The 22,373-nt window shown below is 34.2% G+C and overlaps 1 protein-coding gene across 1 annotated transcript; it reads left to right on the top strand.

Moving 5' to 3' along the window:
• The first annotated feature begins 2,479 nt into the window (after positions 1–2,479).
• On the top strand, positions 2,480–22,364 carry LOC147783938 (polygalacturonase-like). The gene is made up of 6 exons (XM_087120977.1): positions 2,480–2,896; positions 3,041–3,330; positions 3,596–3,824; positions 4,156–4,400; positions 21,707–22,052; positions 22,197–22,364. Exons 1-6 carry the CDS (start codon positions 2,600–2,602, stop codon positions 22,362–22,364), a joined length of 1,575 nt encoding a protein of 524 aa, XP_086977103.1. The 5' UTR covers positions 2,480–2,599.
• Positions 22,365–22,373: the final 9 nt, after the last annotated feature.

Raw genomic sequence — 22,373 nt, 5'->3', positions numbered from 1 at the left:
CCTTTACTTGCTTTCATGTTAGATTGGCATTTACTATTCTTGCTGTGTTAGTACGGGGGCATGATCTGTCCACAAAATTATGTCTACACCCTCCATGGCTAAAATGCTCCAAAATGTACTACAGGGTGATGAAACTAGTCGTCAATTCTTCCTACGGGGTTATATGCTATAAAAGTTTAGTTGTTGCTTATTTGCTTTTAGCCTGTAACATTTTTTTCTAGCAAAAAAAAAAAAAAAAAAAAAAAAAAAAGATTCTGCGCATTTTTCTCGCTTACATTTTCTAAAACACTTTCTTTCAAACATGACCAAGGCTCGATTAAACGTACGAATTGTCTACGACTTACAATTTTCATACTGCTGAATTGTTCATCGGGTTAGAATAAGTGTCGCAAAATCGCTATCCCGCTCCACAAGAATGTGATTGTGATAAGTGGGATTACAGCCAAGTTGGCTCCTTGAATCATAGTACACAAACATGTCTGCTGCAAAACAACTGGGCATGTCCCGGGCTAATCAATTGGTAGAGATCGAAGATTAGTTACTCTACGTAAGTCGTTCCTACAAGCAGGATACTTACTAGGTATATTTATAAATTCACCCCGTTTTGTTTTCTTTTTCAGTTGTTCGCAGGTTGCAGAGTCAAGGTGGAGGAGCGTTCGAGAGCTATGCAGTCAGAGAGGGGGTCGTTACGGAACTTCAGTCCTTCTTTTCATTTTGTCAGTCTTGTCTATTTCATTTTCTAGTTGTATCCAAGTCCATTTTCCCCTTTGTAATAAATTGGAAGTCTTGTAATTTTATTTTAATGTGGAATTGCTTAACTTAATTTGATTTTAATTTTACTGCATTTTCTTATTTTATTTTATTTTATTTTACTTATATTTTTATTTGTTTTCGCTTTCGTCTTTTTACTTTCGATCCGAGTTTCGAAGTCTCAGAATTCGTGCCGTGACATCTTGGATTTTCCATACCAGCGATAATATAAAATTACGAATAAAAGAATTATTAAATAATTAATTACAAAACTTTAGAGCATAAATCCCAACAATGGGAGACTTGAAGCAGTAGGAGGAGACTATGAATCCTCCAAAAAATGGGTAGAAATTCATGGCAAGGACTTCACAGCCACAACAACTACAATCAATGGTCCTCGTCCAGCTTCATATACGAGGTGGTCTATCGAGAATCTGAATACCCACAAACAGTGGACCTTCATGCCTTCCGAGCCAAACCGTCGAAAACCCTGCATTGGGGGTCTTAAAGTACCTATTTGCTTTCAAGAAAAGAGCTGTAGAGACAAAATTGTCAATGTCTTATGTACATTGAGGACTAGGTTAACCATAGATCGGCCAAGAGCACAATGGTCGACCCTAGAGCTATGCACAACTTTATGATAGAGACGGAAGAAAAACACTTAAACATTCTCTCGTATAAAGACAGAAATGATGAAAGTTGTCAATGCGATACTTTTATCTACCTCAAGAGTTATAAAGAGAACTTCGATAAGTGAGAGACGGTAAAAGAAAAGTCTTTAATGATAAAAATTTTGTCGATTCATATAAAAACGGCATATCATCGATATAGTCTATCAACGATAGACTTTGAGACTTCGAAAAGTGTAACATCCCTAAATTGTTTCTTTGTGTGGTGCATTTGTAAATTTATTGGATAGTTCCAAATATGACAAACAATTTTGCTTCTCTTTGTTTGTGTGACATCTTTGCAAATAAAAAGTCACCGACTCTATATTACATCACATACTACAAATAAAAAAGACTATGAAAAATACATGATAGTATTTTCTCCATACTATCTTCTAGAATATTTTATTATTTTTATTATAATAGAGAATCCATATAGAATCAATATCTACAAATATAAACACCTAAAAGTATTAGGAAATTGTTATTATTACAGTAGGAGGTTGAGAAGCCCGATCAATGAAACGGATGTTGTTACATTGCATAGTTCTTTAGTTGACACAAACAATTAAAATTAAACATCTTTTTTACAAAATAAGCTGTTGGAAAAATTAGGGTTTTTTTTTTTTTTTTTTGACTTAGATCTCCCCATGTCTTTTTTTAGTTAAATAAAAAATAAAATCATATTGACAAAGAAACTTTTTTTAAATTCAACTAAACTAAAAATGAGAGATGGTCATTAAAATGGCAATGAGTGTCTTATCTTATAAGATAGCCTTCAATTTAAAAAGGTTGGCAGGAGGTAGAGATTTACCCACGTGACATGCCTAATCAAAATTGGTTAAAGGGTGTAAAAACAATAATTGTTAAATAGAACAAGAATAGAATAGTTCTTGAGACGGGTAAGTTCAAATTAGAGTTAGAAGGGTAAGCATTAACCTATAAATATGACTCCACAGCTCTTCCATTTTCCCATCACTTGCTTCCTTTTTCTCTCTCTCATGCTTATCACCAGGCCTTGTATCATTAAGTTTTCTTTCGCTCCTCTCGTAACCTTTCATGTTTTTCTTTCCCTTCTATTTCTGTTTTGTAACCATGCCTTGGCTGCTGAATTAACATTCAATATTATTAGCCTCGGTGCCAAGCCCGATGGAAAGACCGATGCCTCGTCTGTGCTTCAAATGACATGGGCTAAGGCTTGTGACTCGTCTACACCGGCCACTATTTACGTTCCCAAGGGTATATTCTACGTTCGAAGTGTGAGCTTTAATGGGCCTTGTAAGAACAATGTTATTACTGTTCTCATTGATGGAACTCTTGTGGCTTCCTCGGACATTCAAGTTTTAGCTAAGAATAAATCTTGGATTGAGTTTAGTCACATAGATGGGCTTTCCATTACTGGCGGTATTATCGATGGGCAAGAAACTGCGTTATGGAATTGTAAACACTCGGGGAAGAGTTGCCCCACTGGAGCCACGGTATGCAAAATTTGAGTTGGCTAGATAAAAAATAGAATTTGAAAATTTTTCTTTAGCCGAAAGTTGAAAGAAAATGAGTCCATTAATTACAATATTAATTTAAATTTGTACTAATTCTTGCTTTCGATTCTTTTGAATGGACAGAGTCTTCGAATAAATGATGCACGAAACGTGAACATCAATGGATTGTCTTCAATTAACAGCCAAAAGTTCAACATTGTGGTGAGTGGGTGTCAAAACGTGCATATGACAAGAGTGAATGTCTCGGCTGCAGACGATAGTCCAAACACTGATGGCATCCATGTGGAACAATCATCATATGTGACCATCCTCAACTCGAGCATTAGCAACGGCGACGACTGCATCTCAATCAGTCCAGGGACCTCCAACTTGTGGATGGAAAGTATTACATGTGGACCTGGACATGGAATCAGGTAGCTAGATTACGACGAACATGTTTTGAATTTTTTTTTTAAAGGGTTAAATAAATTTGTCGCACTAAATTTTAAAAGATAAACCTAAACGTTGAATTAAATTTGAATCATTAAAAATATATCCTAAAGTTATTTTGAAGGTGAGAAAAAAGATTTAAATTATTTTAAAATTATTTTGGATCAAAGTTGTTATTTAATATATTAGGTTGAAGTGAGAAAATTGAACCTCATGAAAAATTTGGTATTTTATTGAATGTATTTGTAGCATTGGGAGCTTGGGGATAAAGGCCGAGGAGGATGGAGTGCATAACGTTACAGTGACATTATCTACTTTCACCGGGACTCAGAATGGAGTAAGGATTAAGTCTTGGGGAAGACCAAGCCGTGGATTTGCTACAAAAGTTTATTTTCAACACATTATTATGGATAATGTGAAAAATCCAATCATAATTGATCAAAATTACTGCCCACATGGGGAAGACTGCCCTGGTCAGGTATATTTTCTCATTAATCTCACACAAGTTAATTTTTTTTCTAATTATATTTAACCTTACATTTGAATAGAACTCAAATTTTTAATTTTATAAACAATCGATCTATTTTATCTTTAATGGCTTGAAATTTGTTTGGTTTAAAATGGGTGCTAAATTATTAGTATTATTTGTTGTTACATTAAATTACACTTATGGGTAATAAATTGCGGACTCGGTTACCCTCACATATCTTAATATGGTACGAAGTTTTTAGGTGGTAAAAAAGTTTATAGATGTCCTTGTTTATCCGTTTTCTTAGCATATTTTGATCGTTATTCTTTATTCTGATTAGGCTTCCGGAGTTAAAGTTAGCGAAGTAACATACGAAGACATCAAGGGAACTTCCGCCACTGAAATAGCAATCAATTTTGATTGTAGCCCAATAAACCATTGCACTGGATTAAGCTTGAAAGACATAAACCTAACTTACGAGAATCACATCGCTAAAGCTTCATGTAAAAATGCCGAAGGAACGACCTCTGGTGTGGTTGAACCTTCTGGTTGCCTAGCAGACGAATCTAATTTTCCGCTTAACGTGTTGGTACTAAAATTAAAGGATAATAAAAATGCTCTAGAGGGCTTATAAATTAGTTACCAATTCTACCATAAAAATCAAACAACTTTGACAAAATTTTAAACTCAATAAACTTTTTCTTATGGTATGGTATTTAGTGATTTAAAACAATTGCAGTCGTGGAGTAGGTCTAAGTGTTCCCACAAAACGAGAAAATCTCAATGAATTATTTATTCCTATAGTTGTTAAATATTATTCTAGAATAACTCTTATTCCTAGAGTCCTTTTGGTAACTATTAGTTTGCTCAACCACATCATTAACAATCTTAATAAAATCTACCCATTATTTTAGACACAGCAGTTTGTCCTTTTAAGAGTTCAGCTTAATACTGACCCATGCAAATAAATTCCACAGGAGGACAGTCCAAAAGCCACCGCGAGCCTCTATATGAATCTCACATTACGAACCAATGATCGAGACCGTATGATGTATTGTCATGTTTCCTTCTCGCTATTTTGAAAATAGTTCCTACTTATGAAAACTAGGGTAGACTTATTTATTTGCAAGTGAACTCGAACTTAAGACCCACTTTGTTGGCAATAACTTCCCTTTGAGACTTGTGGCCATCTACCCATATTTTTCTTGTTATTTTTAGCGCTTTTCTTAATCATCGGGCATTGGACAAGACTTCTCTAGAGATGAATTTGGGATTTATGGGCTCAATCTTAGGAACAAAGAAATGAACTATTAAGAAGAGGTGAACCTTTCCTTCATGAAATACTCTCTTTATTGAAATTGACAAACTCTTGATCTTCAGCTTTACGGTGATTGCAACATTTTCATAAAGGACTTAGAATTGAAACACAGTGGATTGATTGATCAAATTTGAATTTCAAATGTCGGTTTTGGGACCCCCCCCCCCCCCCCCCCCCCCCCAAAAAAAAAAAAAAAGAGTTTAATCCTAAAAATTTCCTCTCATTTTTGGATAATAAGGTATAAGTCTCGGCTCTTAGTGTTCATAGCAAGGAGGGTGAAATCATAGTGAACTGAGGGATAGAACGTTCAAATGGAAAAAAGTTTCAGTCACCGAAGTTTGGGGTAAGTTTGGTTAACCCCATGATTTTGTGCCTCAATATCTCTTTCTTAGTAATATGTTAATTCTGAAATTGGTACCGACGTGTTCAAGTTCGAGATATCTTGAAGTTTGGTGAAGGAACCAATTCAATCGAGGCCTAGAATGTGCTGATTGAGGGTGATATCAGACTATCTAAGCCTTCCCCACACAAATGTCCGAATGGTCACAAGGTAGAAGATGATCGTGTGGTTAGTTCAGTTGAACTAACAATTAATGGTTGATCTAAACCCCATCCTTTAAACTCTTTAATGTTTTTGTTCAATTTTAACCAAAGGAGGATTGTAAATTGTGGGTTCAACATCCTAGACATGTACATGTCTATCCTAACAACCTGATCACAAAATACCAAACATGTCCAAGTCAATTCATATCAGGATGGTATATATGTATGTTGTTTTTAAAACTTTTTACTGATTTCTCTCTCTTTTCTTTTTTACATGAATTAGGACCTAATTATGATATTTGTAGTGATTTAAGCTTGAGGAATGGGTAAAACCGAGCATGTAAATAGTCAATTCGATTTTTTTTTTTTTAAACATTACTGGTAGGAATTGACTTGGGCATGTTTGATATTTTGTGATCAGATTGTTAGGATAGAAATATACATGTCTAGGAAGTTGAATCACAATTTAGGATCCTCCTATGGTTGAATTAGCGTGATAGGACAAACCAACTATTATTCATGTCTTTATTGAACTGAGCTGCTCAATTCATGTCTTAACATTTATTTCTACACTCCAAAACAACGGGTAAGACTTGATCAACACGTATAAACAAGGTCTCAACAAACAACTTAGGGCTATGTACCAGAAAACTCTACCTTAATTCTTCCAGCCATAGCGAGTAAAATTGTTCTATCATGGCTCGAGGGCGAAAGCTAGTCCAACTTTAGCACTCATATCAACCTCTTGGATGTCTACATCCGCACATACGGTGAAGAATGATTTTGGACGCCACTCGTGCTGGATGAGAGCACTGGCCTTGCCAAAGTTGTTCACTCGAGCCTTCACCGTTGTCAGTGGATCAAGTGAATGCTGGGTGCCAACAGTGATGGTACTCTAAAAAAAGGAGGGTAGCTTCCATAATGTCTTTGTGATATCACTTTGTCCCAAAATCCCACTTTTGGACTCGTGGGGTGTTTTGTAATTGAACCATCGAGGTCGGTGCACATGAGAATGTGTACTCAAGTTATTTGGCTTCATTGGAAGCTGTTATAGTTGGCCACTTGTCAACTTTTTCTCCTTTATAAGACTCGCATTGGATAGTGGCCGCTTTGTCTCTTTTTCACCTGCATCAAAAAGTGGCATTGGTGTTTAGATCTTTCTCTTATTCAACTAGTTGGGGTTATGTTCTTCCCTTTAGAAGTCAATGGGTTGAACTTGTAAGAGTCCCGCTGACCTCTCGGTTGGAAATGAACGTTTAACTAGCGCGCCGAAAGTATTAGAATCGTTCTTGATCCTACTTAGAATTAAACAAAACAAAATGTTAAACAAACTACATTGAAGAAATATGGAGAAACTTCTCGCAGATCTTTAATCTACTTGCTCCAACTTCTCCAATAGATGAATCTCCACCGTAAAGTATTCATCGCTAGGAATCGAACACAAAGTCAAGGCTTGTGGTTGCTTCTTGAAAGAAAATATGCAAGGATGGGAGAATGAGACTTTTAGAGAGAATACTGGAACCGAGGAAACGTTGGATACTTTTTGGGTCAACCCAAGGGTCTTCTCTACCGCTATTTGAGGATATTTACCAAATAATATATTTGAATATCTAACATGGTAGGATATAACATCTTTCCCCAATCATATTTAAATGTCATAAGATATTCTAATATATATTTAACTAATTTAAATCTCGTTCAAATTTCAAATATATATTTTCATTCAATTATCTATATATATGGATTATTTTAACATTTAGTATATCAAAAGCAATAAATATATTTTTCTCCGATTTGAACCCATTAACTTAAATGTATTTTTTTTCTTTATATTTAATATATCTAATATATTAAATTGCAATTTAAACACTCCAAGTTAAATTTATTTTTTCTCTTTCTTGTATTTAATGATCTGATAGGTTAAATATCAATTTGAACACTTCAAATTAAATACTTTTTCTTCTTTCAAATTTTTCTTCAACTAAATCGATCCTTTTCGTGTTACTATGAGCTGGCAAAGGAACCTTATGACCGTATTGATTATAAGCTGCAATGATGTAAAACTAATTAAATATATTCCTTAATTAATCAACTTTGTTCATTAACTATAGGCCACTCCATTGTAGACCTAGAGTTGCACGCTTATATAGTGTACAACAAGTTTTGACCATTGATATAATCGTTACAAGCTATCACGAGTTGTTCGCAATGTCTTATGCCTTAAGTGCCACTAACTCTCTCATGAACAATTTACTTATGATCAAACCATAAACCAAGTCCTTCCAGGGTCGGTGAGAGAGTGTGACTCCATTGTTCAAGTCCCGAAATCAGCACTGAAGGGAACTACTCGTCTACTTATTCTATATCGGAAAGAGTGAATTTCATCTCGTGAAATTATGTTCCCAGCTCCTTGTTTGGTCAAGTACCCAAAACAGTAGACATATTAAATTTGCTATAAAAGTCATTCTCAACTCCCTTGGGATTGAGATTAAGTCGCATATGGTCAACCTGTAAAATATTAATTTTCTCGATTAATGAATTTGTGAAGCGAGATAAAAAAAATTCGTGGTCCAATCTTATACAAACTCTTTGCAGTATAAGATACACCCACTCACATGTGTCAACATGAACGATTTAGATATAATCATTTGAAACAATTACAGACAGAGTCGTATCAATCATGTTATCAGGATAAGAGACCAAACCTTATCGACATACGATAGACCCTTTAGGTTATTCTTAAACATGATTCTCTTGTATGTCAATCACATATTGTTTAAGATTACATCAATGATCTAGGACTTTTCATACCATGGATAATGTTAAATTTTAAATAAAATAATCAAATATATTATTAAAATTAAACAATTAATTACAAGAATTTATGGATGAATCTCAATACTCTCCATGTCCAAGATATTCTGACATTGTCCCCACTTTTTTTTTTTTTTTTTTTTTTTTTTTTTGGCCTTTTTGGCCCTTGATCTCACTTTAATTAATTTCAATTAATTAATTGATGTTTTGATGATAACAAACCTACTTTTTAATTATTAACTATTTTCTGTATTTTGAACTGTCCACAGTATAAGGTCGGGAATAACGATTTCAACGACCTTTCAATTACTCAAATCAGAGCTAAAACGAAGAAATTACAATCGAGAAAACATACCCAACGTGATGATGTGTCATCAAAATCAAAATGATGGACAAATCAAAATATATCAAAGTATGACATTTATAATTTTGGGAGAGTAACAAATGGTAGAGTTTTTTTTTTTTTCTTTTTATTATTATATTTTTAAATAAAGTTATTTTTACAAAATATAAATTTGAATCTAACCGTTACTCACATCGATTATTATTATTATTATATTATTATATTTATAATAAATTTTGAATTTCATTTGATCATTACTCACATTACTTTTTATTATTATTATTATATTATATTACTATTATATTAAAATTTTGAAATAAATGAATTTAGAAAATTTTCTTATTTATTTACTTTTAATCTACACCTTTCATTATTCCTAACACAATCCAGTGGTCAATATTCAATCCTACATTTTGCCACGTTTCTCCTCTATATAAACTCATCTTCCCCACATTTTAAAACACACAACTTACATACATTCTCCAATCCTCATTTGTTCAAAGTCTCCATTGTTTGTTGCTCTCTCCAAGCTTACAAGTTTATTTCTTTTCATCTTATTCTTGGGAGGGATTATTATTGTATGGTGAGGAAATAGTTGTGAGTATCCCAAATTGTAAATCTACTCTTTGAGAGAGTTGTGGTGTGTTATTATCAAACTCAAATACTTGTATCGGTTTGATCCTGCGTCGTGGAAAGGATTGAGTTTGCTCTTGAACTCGTAAAAAGAGCGGTGTAGCGGTTTGGCTCAGATCCGTGGAAAGAGTCGAGAAAATTCTTTATTCAAATTTCCAAGAGGCGCTTGGGGAGTGGAGTAGGTCGAGTTTGACCGAACCACTATAAAACTACGGTGTCATTTTCTCTAATTCTTTCCTATTTAATTTCAAAATTATTATTGTGATTTATTGCATGTTCTACTTGATTATTGTTTTGACTTGAATTACTTTGTTATAGTAATTATCATCTTCTACTTATTTGTAAAAAGTTTCATCATTAGAAAAATTAATCACGTTTAAACACTTTTATCGTTAAAACCCTATTCACCCCCCCTCTAGGGTTGCCATACCGATCCAACAATTGGTATCAGAGCAGGTTGCTCCTATAGATTTTTTATCTAAACTTTATTGTTCGAGCTTATGGCAAACCTACGTGTTAAAAATGGTTTTAGTGAAGGACAATCAACTTCTAGGCTACCTTATTTTGATGGAACAAATTATACATGTTGGAAAGCTAGAATGAAAATTTATTTGCAATCCGTTGATTATCAATTGTGGTTAAATGTTAGTAATGGTCCTTACATTCCAATAAAAATTGTTAATAATATTGAGGTGCCTAAATTAGAAAATGAATTTGATGAGCATGATGTGAAAAAATGTTCTTTGAATGCTAGTGCTATCAATTGTCTGTATTGTGCCTTAAGTAATGATGAATTTAATAGAGTATGTATGTGTTCTTCGGCATATGAAATTTGGAAAACTCTTGAAGTAACTCATGAGGGAACCAATCAAGTTAAAGAAACAAAAATTAGTATGTTAGTTCATAATTATGAACTATTTAAAATGGAGGAAAATGAACCTATCGGTGATATGTTTACTAGATTTACTAATATTTTAAATGATTTTAAAAATCTTGGAAAAGTATATTCTACTTCCGAAAATGTAAGAAAAATTCTTAGGTCTCTGCCTAAAAGTTGGGAGGCAAAAGTGACGGCGATTCAAGAAGTAAAGGATCTCATAAAGCTTCCTTTGGATGAACTCGTTGGTTCTCTCATGACACATGAGATTACCATGAAGGGTCACATGGAAGAAGAATCCAAAAAGAAGAAAAGTATAGCTCTAAAGTCCATCAAAGTTGACTCTGAAGATGAGGACGTCCTTGATGAAGATGATGTCGCCTACTTCACACGTAAGTATAAAAATTTTATTAAAAGGAAGAAACAATTAAAAGAAACATTTCACAAATCAAAAAGAGTCAAAAGGTGAAAAGAGCAAAAACGATGAGGTAATATGTTATGAATGTAAAAAGCCGGGTCATATAAGAACGGATTGTCCTCTCCTCAAATCATCTAAGAAATCCAAGAAGAAAGCAATGAAGGCTACTTGGGATGATAGTGATGAAAGTGCAAGTGGAAGTGATGAAGACGCAGCAAATTTTTGCTTCATGGCTCATAGTGACAAAGAGGATGAACAAGAAGATGAACAAGAAGATGAACAAGAAGATGAGGTAACTCTTGAATCTCTTTCTTATAATGAATTATTTAAACTTGTTGATGAGATGACAATTGATTTAGAAAAACTTAGTTCAAAGTATGTTGTGCTTAAAAAGAAATATAAGTGTAACGCCCCTAATTTTCTTTAACCTAATCAGTGACGTCACCCATGCATACTTATCTCATTAAGCGGAAGCTCATCATAAATAACCTTGAAATAGTCTTTCATAAAAATTCATGAATCCAAAACAAAACCTAAACTCCGAAAATAAACCTTCAATACTGAATTCAAAATAAATCCAAATAAAACGATACTCAATCCTATAACTTAAAACAGTCTAATAAAAGTAAACTCCTAAAAATATCCCGTCTCCAACTTCCATGGTGGCCTCAGCTCCGCCGTCAACCATACATTGGCGCCTTGCCTTTACCTGAAAAATGTAGGTAGCACGTGGCTTGAGTATTTTATGAAATACTCAGTAAGTCACCCCACTGTTGGGGTTAGGAATGCAAACACATGCAACATATGAGCGGGACCTAACTTTTCATAAACTTTTCATAGCCTTGGGCACTTTTCTATTCCGGGTAGGGTTGGATGTGTGGTACTCCTTCACACATGGCCCATGTACGTGTACATGAACCCACCAGGCGGGCTCTTATACGTACCCCCTGGGCCTGACTTGGTCGGGCACAACGTGTTACACGTAGCCGGACACCACAGAACAGAAAAGGGCCCGCATGATATTATGGCGAACATAAATATCGTATTTCATTCTTTTGTATCATAAAGGGGAAGAATCCCGATGCACGTGACATACATATATGCATGAGGTCCCTTAACATATTTAACATGGCATTACATAAGCAGTGCTAACATTGCATTTACGTTTCTTACATCACATGACATCTCACATGACTTACATTACATGACATATTACATAACATTCCAGTTGCATAAACATCTCATAACATGACTCGATAATTCTATGTGTATCTATGGCATCAAACAACATATTCATGGCATACAATACTAACATCTCATTCATGACATAACATAAACAGTCAACAGTCAACACAAGTTCATACGTCACATAACATACACAATCTACGGTCAACACAATCTATACATCACATAATCATATCACATAAAATATGGTGCATGCAGGGGCCACAGGGCACGCACCATCATACAACACGTGGAAAGCTAACTCCAACAGTAAGGTCACTTACCTCGATAGTCTTGGTTGAAGTCACTCACAACGAGCTAATCCCAGCGGTTAAATAAGTTCTATGATAACCACATAAAAATTTAGAACCTTTGCTATTTATCAAATAAACCCTCGACCTAATCTGTCTTTAACGTTTAGGAGCCATACTGACCTCGGATGGTAAAACTAAGGGCAGAAACGGCTTCGGAAGGGCCAAAAACCTTGGAATCGATATATTATAGTGATACCGATTCACCAAGCTGAGCTGCCGAGCCGACCAATTAAGCCGCCGAGCTGAGCTGCGGGATTTGATGGAGCCGAGCTGCCGTACACGTCAAGCCGAGCCGAGAGCACGCGTGCGGAGCTGAGACCAAGGCTACAGCGCGCGTCCGCGTTGGGCCGAAACGCACAAGGCCCGCGTTCGTTCCGTGGGCTGGTCTAGAGGCCAAACGTGAACCCGACCCGTTTTCCTTCGTCTTCCTTACCCGAAATCTCGCGAAAACCCTAATCGTCGCTGCGCCGCCAACGGCGACGTCACAACCCCGATTCCGACGATGCGATGACACCCCTCGCCTATTCCAACCAACGCGCAACGATATTCAACACCGATAGCCTCGGTCGCTTCTCCCTCCGGCCACTCACCGAAGAAAATCCAGCGAACCACCTCACACGTTTTTCCTGGCTAACCCTCTCGATTTTTCCATACTCTTAGACACCCTCGAAAACCCTAAACGTTTGGAGAGCAAAAGTTGTTTCCAAGGAAGGAGGAGAGTTGTATATGGGAATATAAAAGGTCTTTATGACTTTTCCATTAAGGTAGTAATTTCCTTGCTAGAAATCATACCTTTTCCAGCCATAATAAATGCAGCATAATATCTTTTCGTTTTGGCAGCAAAAATAAAATCTTAGCATAAAATCTAAAATAAATAAAACAAAAATTTGAATCCTTACAATAAGACTTCAATTATTCAAAATAAGTCTTTACTAAATGAAATTTCTTGCTTAAAAGAGAAGTATCATAATATTGTTAAAATTGATGTACCTTGTGAAAAGCATGTATTTGATTGTGATGAGAAAAATGCATTAATTGATAAAGTCAAGTCTCTTGAGCATGATTGTTGTGAAAAAGATAAATTAATTAAATTGCTCAAAGAAAATGAATCAAATAATTTGCAAGAACTTGGTAGGGCTAAGGAGTCTATTAAAATGTTAATAATAGGTGCTCAAAAATTAGATAAAATACTTGAAGGAGGTAAGTCATATGTGATAAAAGAGGATTAGGCTATATTGATGAATGTTCTACACCTTCAAGTTCTAAAACAATATTTGTTAAAGCATCCCCTATCTTGTCTAAATCTAACACATGTAAATTTGTATCTAAGTATGATAAATCTAGATTTGTGCCTATATGTCATTATTGTGGTGTTGAAGGTCATATTAGACCTAAGTGCTTTAAATTGAAAAATTCTCAAAATATTCATTTAGGAAGAAAAGTTTCTCAAAATACAAAGTTTAACAATGTTTTAGAAAATAATTTTTCGAATAAAAATAGAATACACAAATTTAGTCCAAGAAATAAATTCTTGCATAATGTTGTTTGTTTCTCGTGTGGTAAATTTGGACATAAAGATTATTCTTGTTACTTATCCAAATACAATGTCTTTAATATGAATGCAAATATGAAATGGATTCCTAAATTTGTGAATACTAACTTTCTAGGACCCAAACAAGTATGGGTACCAAAATGTCAATTTTGAATATCTTTGTTTTTAGGTTTGTTTGAAAGCCTCCAAGAAAAATAAGTGGTACTTGGATAGTGGTTGCTCAAGACACATGACGGGTAATTCATCCAAGTTTGTGAATCTTTCCAAGAAGGATGGTGGCTTAGTAACCTTTGGTGACAACAAGAAAGGTAAAATAATTGGTAAGAGTTCTATAGGTAATGACTCTTGTACTCTCATTGAAAATGTATTGTTAGTTGATGGTTTAAAGCATGACTTACTTAGCATTAGTCAATTATGTGATAAAGGTTTTAGAGTTGTATTTGATAAGAATAATTGCATAATTGAAAATGCTAGTGATAGAAAAGTTTTGTTTGTAGGAAATAGAGATGATAATGTGTATACTATTGATTTGAATGATTGTCCTACAAATGATAAATGTCTTTTCGGTTTTCCTTGATAACTCTTGGCTATGGCATAGAAGACTAGGACATGCTAGTATGTACTTATCTCAAATATTTCAAAAAATTCATTAGTCAGAGGTCTTCCTCAACTTAAATTTGAAAAAGATAAAATTTCTGACGCTTGTCAAATGGGTAAGCAAACGAAGTCTTCTTTCAAATCTAAAAATATGATTTCTACTACTAGACCTCTTCAACTACTCCATATGGACTTATTTGGCCCTTCTAAACTAGCTAGTTATGGAGGAAATTATTATGCTCTTGTGATAGTGGATGATTTTTCAAGATTTACTTGGGTTTTGATGATAAAACATAAGAATGATGTTTTGAAAAGTTTGCTAGTTTTGTAAAAAGAGTTCAAAATGAAAAAGGGTTTTTAATTACTAAAATTAGGAGTGACCATGGAGGAGAATTTGATAGTGTTGCCTTTGAAAAATTTTGTGTGAAGATAATGGTTTTTCTCACGACTTCTCCTCTTCAAGGACTCCTCAACAAAACGGTGTGGTTGAAAGGAAAAATCGTACTTTACAAGAATTTGCTAGATCAATGTTAAATGAGTATGATTTACCTAAATATTTTTTAGCGGAAGCCGTTAATACCGCTTGTTATATTTTAAATAGAGTTTTAATTAAACCTTCATTAAATAAAACTTCTTATGAACTTTGGCATAACAAAATTCTAAATGTTGGGTATTTCAAAGTTTTTGGTTGTAAATGTTTTATTTTGAACAACAATGAAAAGCTTGGAAAGTTTGATTCAAAAACGGATATTGGTATTTTTCTTGGCTATTCATCTACTAGTAAAGCTTATAGAATTTTCAATAAGAGAACTCTAGTTATTGAAGAATCTATGCATATGGTATTTGATGAATCTTGCAATAATATTTCTAATGAGTCTATTTGTTGTGATGATTTAGAAAGAAATTTTGGAGATTTACTCGTTAGTGACAACGGCAAAGAAATTGTTACGAGTAAAGAAGAGGTGAGCTTAAAGGAAGAAGGTTCTTCATCAATGCCAAAAGAATAGAGGTACGCCTTGTCTCATCCCAAGGACTTGATTCTTGGTGATCTCGAACAAGGTGTGAAAACTCGCTCTTCTATTAATTTATTTAATAATCTTGCTTTTGTTTCTCAAATTGAACCAAAAAGTCTTAAGGATGCCGAAAATGATGAGTTTTGGATTTTAGCCGTGCAAGAAGAGCTAAATAAATTTGAAAGGAACAAAGTTTGGGAATTAGTCCCAGGCCCTCTAATACTTCTATTATTGGAACCAAATGGGTTTTTAGAAATAAAATGGATGAAAATGGGAATATCATGAGAAATAAAGCTAGGCTTGTAGCTCAAGGTTATTGTCAAGAGGAAGGCATAGATTATGAAGAAACTTTTGCACCCGTTGCTAGATTAGATGCTATTAGAATGTTACTTGCTTTTGCTTCTTACAAAAATTTTGTATTATATCAAATGGATGTGAAAAGTGCATTTTTGAATGGTTATATTATGGAGGAAGTTTAGGTAGAACAACCTCCCGGATTTGAAAATGTAGAATTTCCTCATCATGTTTATAAGTTGAAAAAGGCTCTTTATGGCTTAAAACAAGCTCCAAGAGCTTGGTATGATAGACTTAGTAATTTTCTTATCGGGAATGATTTTAAAATGGGCAAACTCAACACTACACTCTTTATTAAGATTAAAGAAAACGATATGCTATTAGTGCAAATATATGTGGATGATATCATATTTGGTTCTACTAATCCTTCTTTATGTGAAGAATTTTTTAAATGTATGCATGGTGAGTTTGAGATGAGTATGATGGGAGAACTTAGTTTCTTTCTTGGACTTCAAATCAAACAACTCAAGGATGGTATCTTCATCAATCAAGAGAAATACACTAAAGATTTGCTCAAAAGATTCAAGTTCAATAAAGGTAAGATTGCAAGAACTCCCATGAGCACATCCACTAAGCTTGACAAGGATGAAAAAAGTAAAAGTGTGGATATTAAAACTTATTGAGGTATGATTGGATCTTTACTTTACTTGATCGCTAGTAGACCCGATATTAAGTTTAGTGTGTGTCTTTGTGCTAGATTTCAATCTTGTCCTAAGGAATCTCATTTATATGTGGTTAAGAGAATATTTAAATATTTGCTTGGAACTATTGATTTAGGATTGTGGTATCCTAGAAATGTTGAATTTAAATTGGTAGGATATTCTGATGCGGATTTTGCCGGAAGCTTACTTGATCCTAAAAGTACTAATGGAACTTGTCAATTTCTTGGTAGTTCCTTAGTTTCTTGGTTTAGTAAAAAGCAAAATTCGGTTGCCTTATCTACTACCGAAGCGGAATATATTGCGGTTGCTAGTTGTTGTGCTCAAATTCTTTGGATGAAACAAACTCTTTGTGATTTTGGATTAAAGTTTCATAGTGTGCCTATATTTTATGATAATACAAGTGCTATTAATTTAACTAAAAATCCTATTCATCATTCTAGAACTAAACATATTGACATTAGACATCATTTTATTAGAGAGCATGTGCAAAATGGACATATTATTCTTGATTTTGTAAACTCTAATAATCAACTAGCCGATATTTTCACCAAGCCATTCAATGAAGAAAGTTTTTGCAAAAATAGGCTTGAGCTTGGTATTATTCATTCTGATATATCTTGAATTTTATAATTTTTTAATGCATGTTTTTAGGGGAGCCATTATGTCATTCTTAAATGTATTCTCTTTCAATTGTTCTTTTTGATGATTACAAAGGAGGAGAAAATTAACAAAAATATGCTATAAGTTTGTTCTTTTATTATTTATGAATCATTTACTTGTTTGATGTTTCAAAATTTCTTGAGGCATTAATATAGGGGGAGAATATGCTTCAGTAAAATTTATGATGATATATTAGCATGTATTGGTATTATTATATGGATGGTGTATTACCTTGGTTTTTATGAGTTTTTCTTGAAATGGTTTGTCATCATAAAAAAGGGGGAGATTGTTGGCTTTTTTTGCTCTTGATCTCACTTTAATTAATTTCAATTAATTAATTGATGTTTTGATGATAACAAACCTACTTTTTAATTATTAACTATTTTCAGTATTTTGAACTGTCCACAGTATAAGGTCGGGAATAACGATTTCAACGACCTTTCAATTACTCAAATTAGAGCTAAAACGAAGAAATTACAATCGAGACAACATACCCAACGTGATATGTGTCAGCAAAATCAAAATGATGGACAAATCAAAATATATCAAAGTATGACATTTATAATTTTGGGAGAGTAACAAATGGTGGAGTTTTTTTTTTTTTCTTCTTATTATTATATTTTTAAATAAAGTTATTTTTACAAAATATAAATTTGAATCTAACCATTACTCACATCGATTTTTATTATTATTATATTATTATATTTATAATAAATTTTGAATTTCATTTGACCGTTACTCACATAACTTTTTATTATTATTATTATATTATATTACTATTATATTAAAATTTTGAAATAAATGAATTAAGAAAATTTTCTTATTTATTTACTTTTAATCTCCACCTTTCATTGTTCCTAACACAATCCAAGGGTCAATATTCAATCCTACATTTTGCCACTTTTCTCCTCTATATAAACTCATATTCCCCCCATTTTAAAACACACAACTTACATACATTCTCCAATCCTCATTTGTTCAAAGTCTCCATTGTTTGTTGCTCTCTCCAAGCTTACAAGTTTATTTCTTTTCATCTTATTCTTGAGAGGGATTATTATTGTATTGTGAGGAAATAGTTGTGAGTATCCCAAATTGTAAATCTACCCTTTTAGAGAGTTGTAGTGTGTTATTATCAAACTCAAATACTTGTATCGGTTTGATCCTGCGCCGTGGAAAGGATTGAGTTTGCTCTTGAACTCGTAAAAAGAGCGGTGTAGCGGTTTGGCTCAGATCCGTGGAAAGAGTCGAGAAAGTTCTTTATTCAAATTCCCAAGAGGCGCTTGGGGAGTGGAGTAGGTCGAGTTTGACCGAACCACTATAAAACTACGGTGTCATTTTCTCTAACTCTTTCCTATTTAATTTCAAAATTATTATTGTGATTTATTGCATGTTCTACTTGATTATTGTTTTGACTTGAATTACTTTGTTATAGTAATTATCATCTTCTACTTATTTGTAAAAAGTTTCATCATTAGAAAAATTAATCACGTTTAAACACTTTTATCGTTAAAACCCTATTCACCCCCCTCTAGGGTTGCCATACCGATCCAACATTTTTATGTTACCCTAGTTTACCTGAGTGGCCTGGATCATAGATTGTAGTGTCATGGTATCCAGTTATTCCGACACTTGTTCTTAGCGTGCCTTTCCTTATAAGGAATTTGAGCAGGGTCGGTCTCAGTCAAGGCTCTACCTGCTCTACCCCCTCGTCAAGTACCACTTCAGATTTTAGGGCACATAATCTATCATCATGCAATAAAATCTAAGTTATTAGGTACGGTAACCAATTATAACCTAATTAGATCGTAAGACGTAGCTAACATATGCATATAATTCACATAAGGAGCGAGATCTTGCCTACTAACCTTACAACTTACACACCTTGTCAAGGCGAGGTGAGCTTCAGTCAAGTTGCAAGGTGTCACGGTCAGGCTTTTTCAAGGCGTGTTGCTTACGGTCGCGTGTCAGGTGTTCCAATGACGATGGTTGTCCAAAACGTATTGTCCATGACCGCATGCCCGTTCCAACCCCTTTACTTGCTTTCATGTTAGATTGGCATTTACTATTCTTGTTGTGTTAGTACGGGGGCATGATCTGTCCACAAAATTATGTCTACACCCTCCATGGCTAAAATGCTCCAAAATGTACTACAGGGTGATGAAACTAGTCGTCAATTCTTCCTACGGGGTTATATGCTATAAAAGTTTAGTTGTTGCTTATTTGCTTTTAGCCTGTAACATTTTTTTCTAGCAAAAAAAAAAAAAAAAAAAAAAAGATTCTGCGCATTTTTCTCGCTTACATTTTCTAAAACACTTTCTTTCAAACATGACCAAGGCTCGATTAAACGTACGAATTGTCTACGACTTACAATTTTCATACTGCTGAATTGTTCATCGGGTTAGAATAAGTGTCGCAAAATCGCTATCCCGCTCCACAAGAATGTGATTGTGATAAGTGGGATTACAGCCAAGTTGGCTCCTTGAATCATAGTACACAAACATGTCTGCTGCAAAACAACTGGGCATGTCCCGGGCTAATCAATTGGTAGAGATCGAAGATTAGTTACTCTATGTAAGTCGTTCCTACAAGCAGGATACTTACTAGGTATATTTATAAATTCACCCCGTTTTGTTTTCTTTTTCAGTTGTTCGCAGGTTGCAGAGTCAAGGTGGAGGAGCGTTCGAGAGCTATGCAGTCAGAGAGGGGGTCGTTACGGAACTTCAGTCCTTCTTTTCATTTTGTCAGTCTTGTCTATTTCATTTTCTAGTTGTATCCAAGTCCATTTTCCCCAAATTGGAAGTCTTGTAATTTTATTTTAATGTGGAATTGCTTAACTTAATTTGATTTTAATTTTACTGCATTTTCTTATTTTATTTTATTTTATTTTACTTATATTTTTATTTGTTTTCGCTTTCGTCTTTTTACTTTCGATCCGAGTTTCGAAGTCTCAGAATTCGTGCCGTGACATCTTGGATTTTCCATACCAGCGATAATATAAAATTACGAATAAAAGAATTATTAAATAATTAATTACAAAACTTTAGAGCATAAATCCCAACAATGGGAGACTTGAAGCAGTAGGAGGAGACTATGAATCCTCCAAAAAATGGGTAGAAATCCATGGCAAGGACTTCACAGTCACAACAACTACAATCAATGGTCCTCGTCCAGCTTCATATACGAGGTGGTCTATCGAGAATCTGAATACCCACAAACAGTGGACCTTCATGACTTCCGAGCCAAACCGTCGAAAACCCTGCATTGGGGGTCTTAAAGTACCTATTTGCTTTCAAGAAAAGAGCTGTAGAGACAAAATTGTCAATGTCTTATGTACATTGAGGACTAGGTTAACCATAGATCGGCCAAGAGCACAATGGTCGACCCTAGAGCTATGCACAACTTTATGATAGAGACGGAAGAAAAACACTTAAACATTCTCTAGTATAAAGACAGAAATGATGAAAGTTGTCAATGCGATACTTTTATCTACCTCAAGAGTTATAAAGAGAACTTCGATAAGTGAGAGACGGTAAAAGAAAAGTCTTTAATGATAAAAATTTTGTCGATTCATATAAAAACGGCATATCATCGATATAGTCTATCAACGATAGACTTTGAGACTTCGAAAAGTGTAACATCCCTAAATTGTTTCTTTGTGTGGTGCATTTGTAAATTTATTGGATAGTTCCAAATATGACAAACAATTTTGCTTCTCTTTGTTTGTGTGACATCTTTGCAAATAAAAAGTCACCGACTCTATATTACATCACATACTACAAATAAAAAAGACTATGAAAAATACATGATAGTATTTTCTCCATACTATCTTCTAGAATATTTTATTATTTTTATTATAATAGAGAATCCATATAGAATCAATATCTACAAATATAAACACCTAAAAGTATTAGGAAATTGTTATTATTACAGTAGGAGGTTGAGAAGCCCGATCAATGAAACGGATGTTGTTACATTGCATAGTTCTTTAGTTGACACAAACAATTAAAATTAAACATCTTTTTTACAAAATAAGCGGTTGGAAAACTTAGGGTTTTTTTTTTTTTTTTTTTTTTGGCTTAGATCTCCCCATCTCTTTTTTAGTTAAATAAAAAATAAAATCATATTGACAAAGAAACTTTTTTTAAATTCAACTAAACTAAAAATGAGAGATGGTCATTAAAATGGCAATGAGTGTCTTATCTTATAAGATAGCCTTCAATTTAAAAAGGTTGGCAAGAGGCAGAGATTTACCCACGTGACATGCCTAATCAAAATTGGTTAAAGGGTGTAAAAACAATAATTGTTAAATAGAACAAGAATAGAATAGTTCTTGAGACGGGTAAGTTCAAATTAGAGTTAGAAGGGTAAGCATTAACCTATAAATATGACTCCACAGCTCTTCCATTTTCCCATCACTTGCTTCATTTTTCTCTCTCTCATGCTTATCACCAGGCCTTGTATCATTAAGTTTTCTTTCGCTCCTCTCGTAACCTTTTATGTTTTTCTTTCCCTTCTATTTCTGTTTTGTAACCATGCCTTGGCTGCTGAATTAACATTCAATATTATTAGCCTCGGTGCCAAGCCCGATGGAAAGACCGATGCCTCGTCTGTGCTTCAAATGACATGGGCTAAGGCTTGTGACTCGTCTACACCGGCCACTATTTACGTTCCCAAGGGTATATTCTACGTTCGAAGTGTGAGCTTTAATGGGCCTTGTAAGAACAATGTTATTACTGTTCTCATTGATGGAACTCTTGTGGCTTCCTCGGACATTCAAGTTTTAGCTAAGACTAAATCTTGGATTGAGTTTAGTCACATAGATGGGCTTTCCATTACTGGCGATATTATCGATGGGCAAGGAACTGCGTTATGGAATTGTAAACACTCGGGGAAGAGTTGCCCCACTGGAGCCACGGTATGCAAAATTTGAGTTGGCTAGATAAAAAATAAAATTTGAAAATTTTTCTTTAGCGGAGAGTTGAAAGAAAATGAGTCCATTAATTACAATATTAATTTAAATTTGTACTATATCTTGCTTTGGATTCTTTTGAATGGACAGAGTCTTCGAATATATGATGCACGAAACGTGAACATCAATGGATTGTCTTCAATTAACAGCCAAAAGTTAAACATTGTGGTGAGTGGGTGTCAAAAAGTGCATATGACAAGAGTGAATGTCTCGGCTGCAGACGATAGTCCAAACACTGATGGCATCCATGTGGAATAATCATCATAT

This window comes from Cucurbita pepo, unplaced genomic scaffold, assembly GCF_057944985.1.
Source record: "Cucurbita pepo subsp. pepo isolate OVF unplaced genomic scaffold, ASM5794498v1 scafford_48, whole genome shotgun sequence".
In the NCBI taxonomy this organism is placed as follows: domain Eukaryota; kingdom Viridiplantae; phylum Streptophyta; class Magnoliopsida; order Cucurbitales; family Cucurbitaceae; genus Cucurbita; species Cucurbita pepo.
This window is presented reverse-complemented; position numbering and strand designations above follow the sequence as displayed.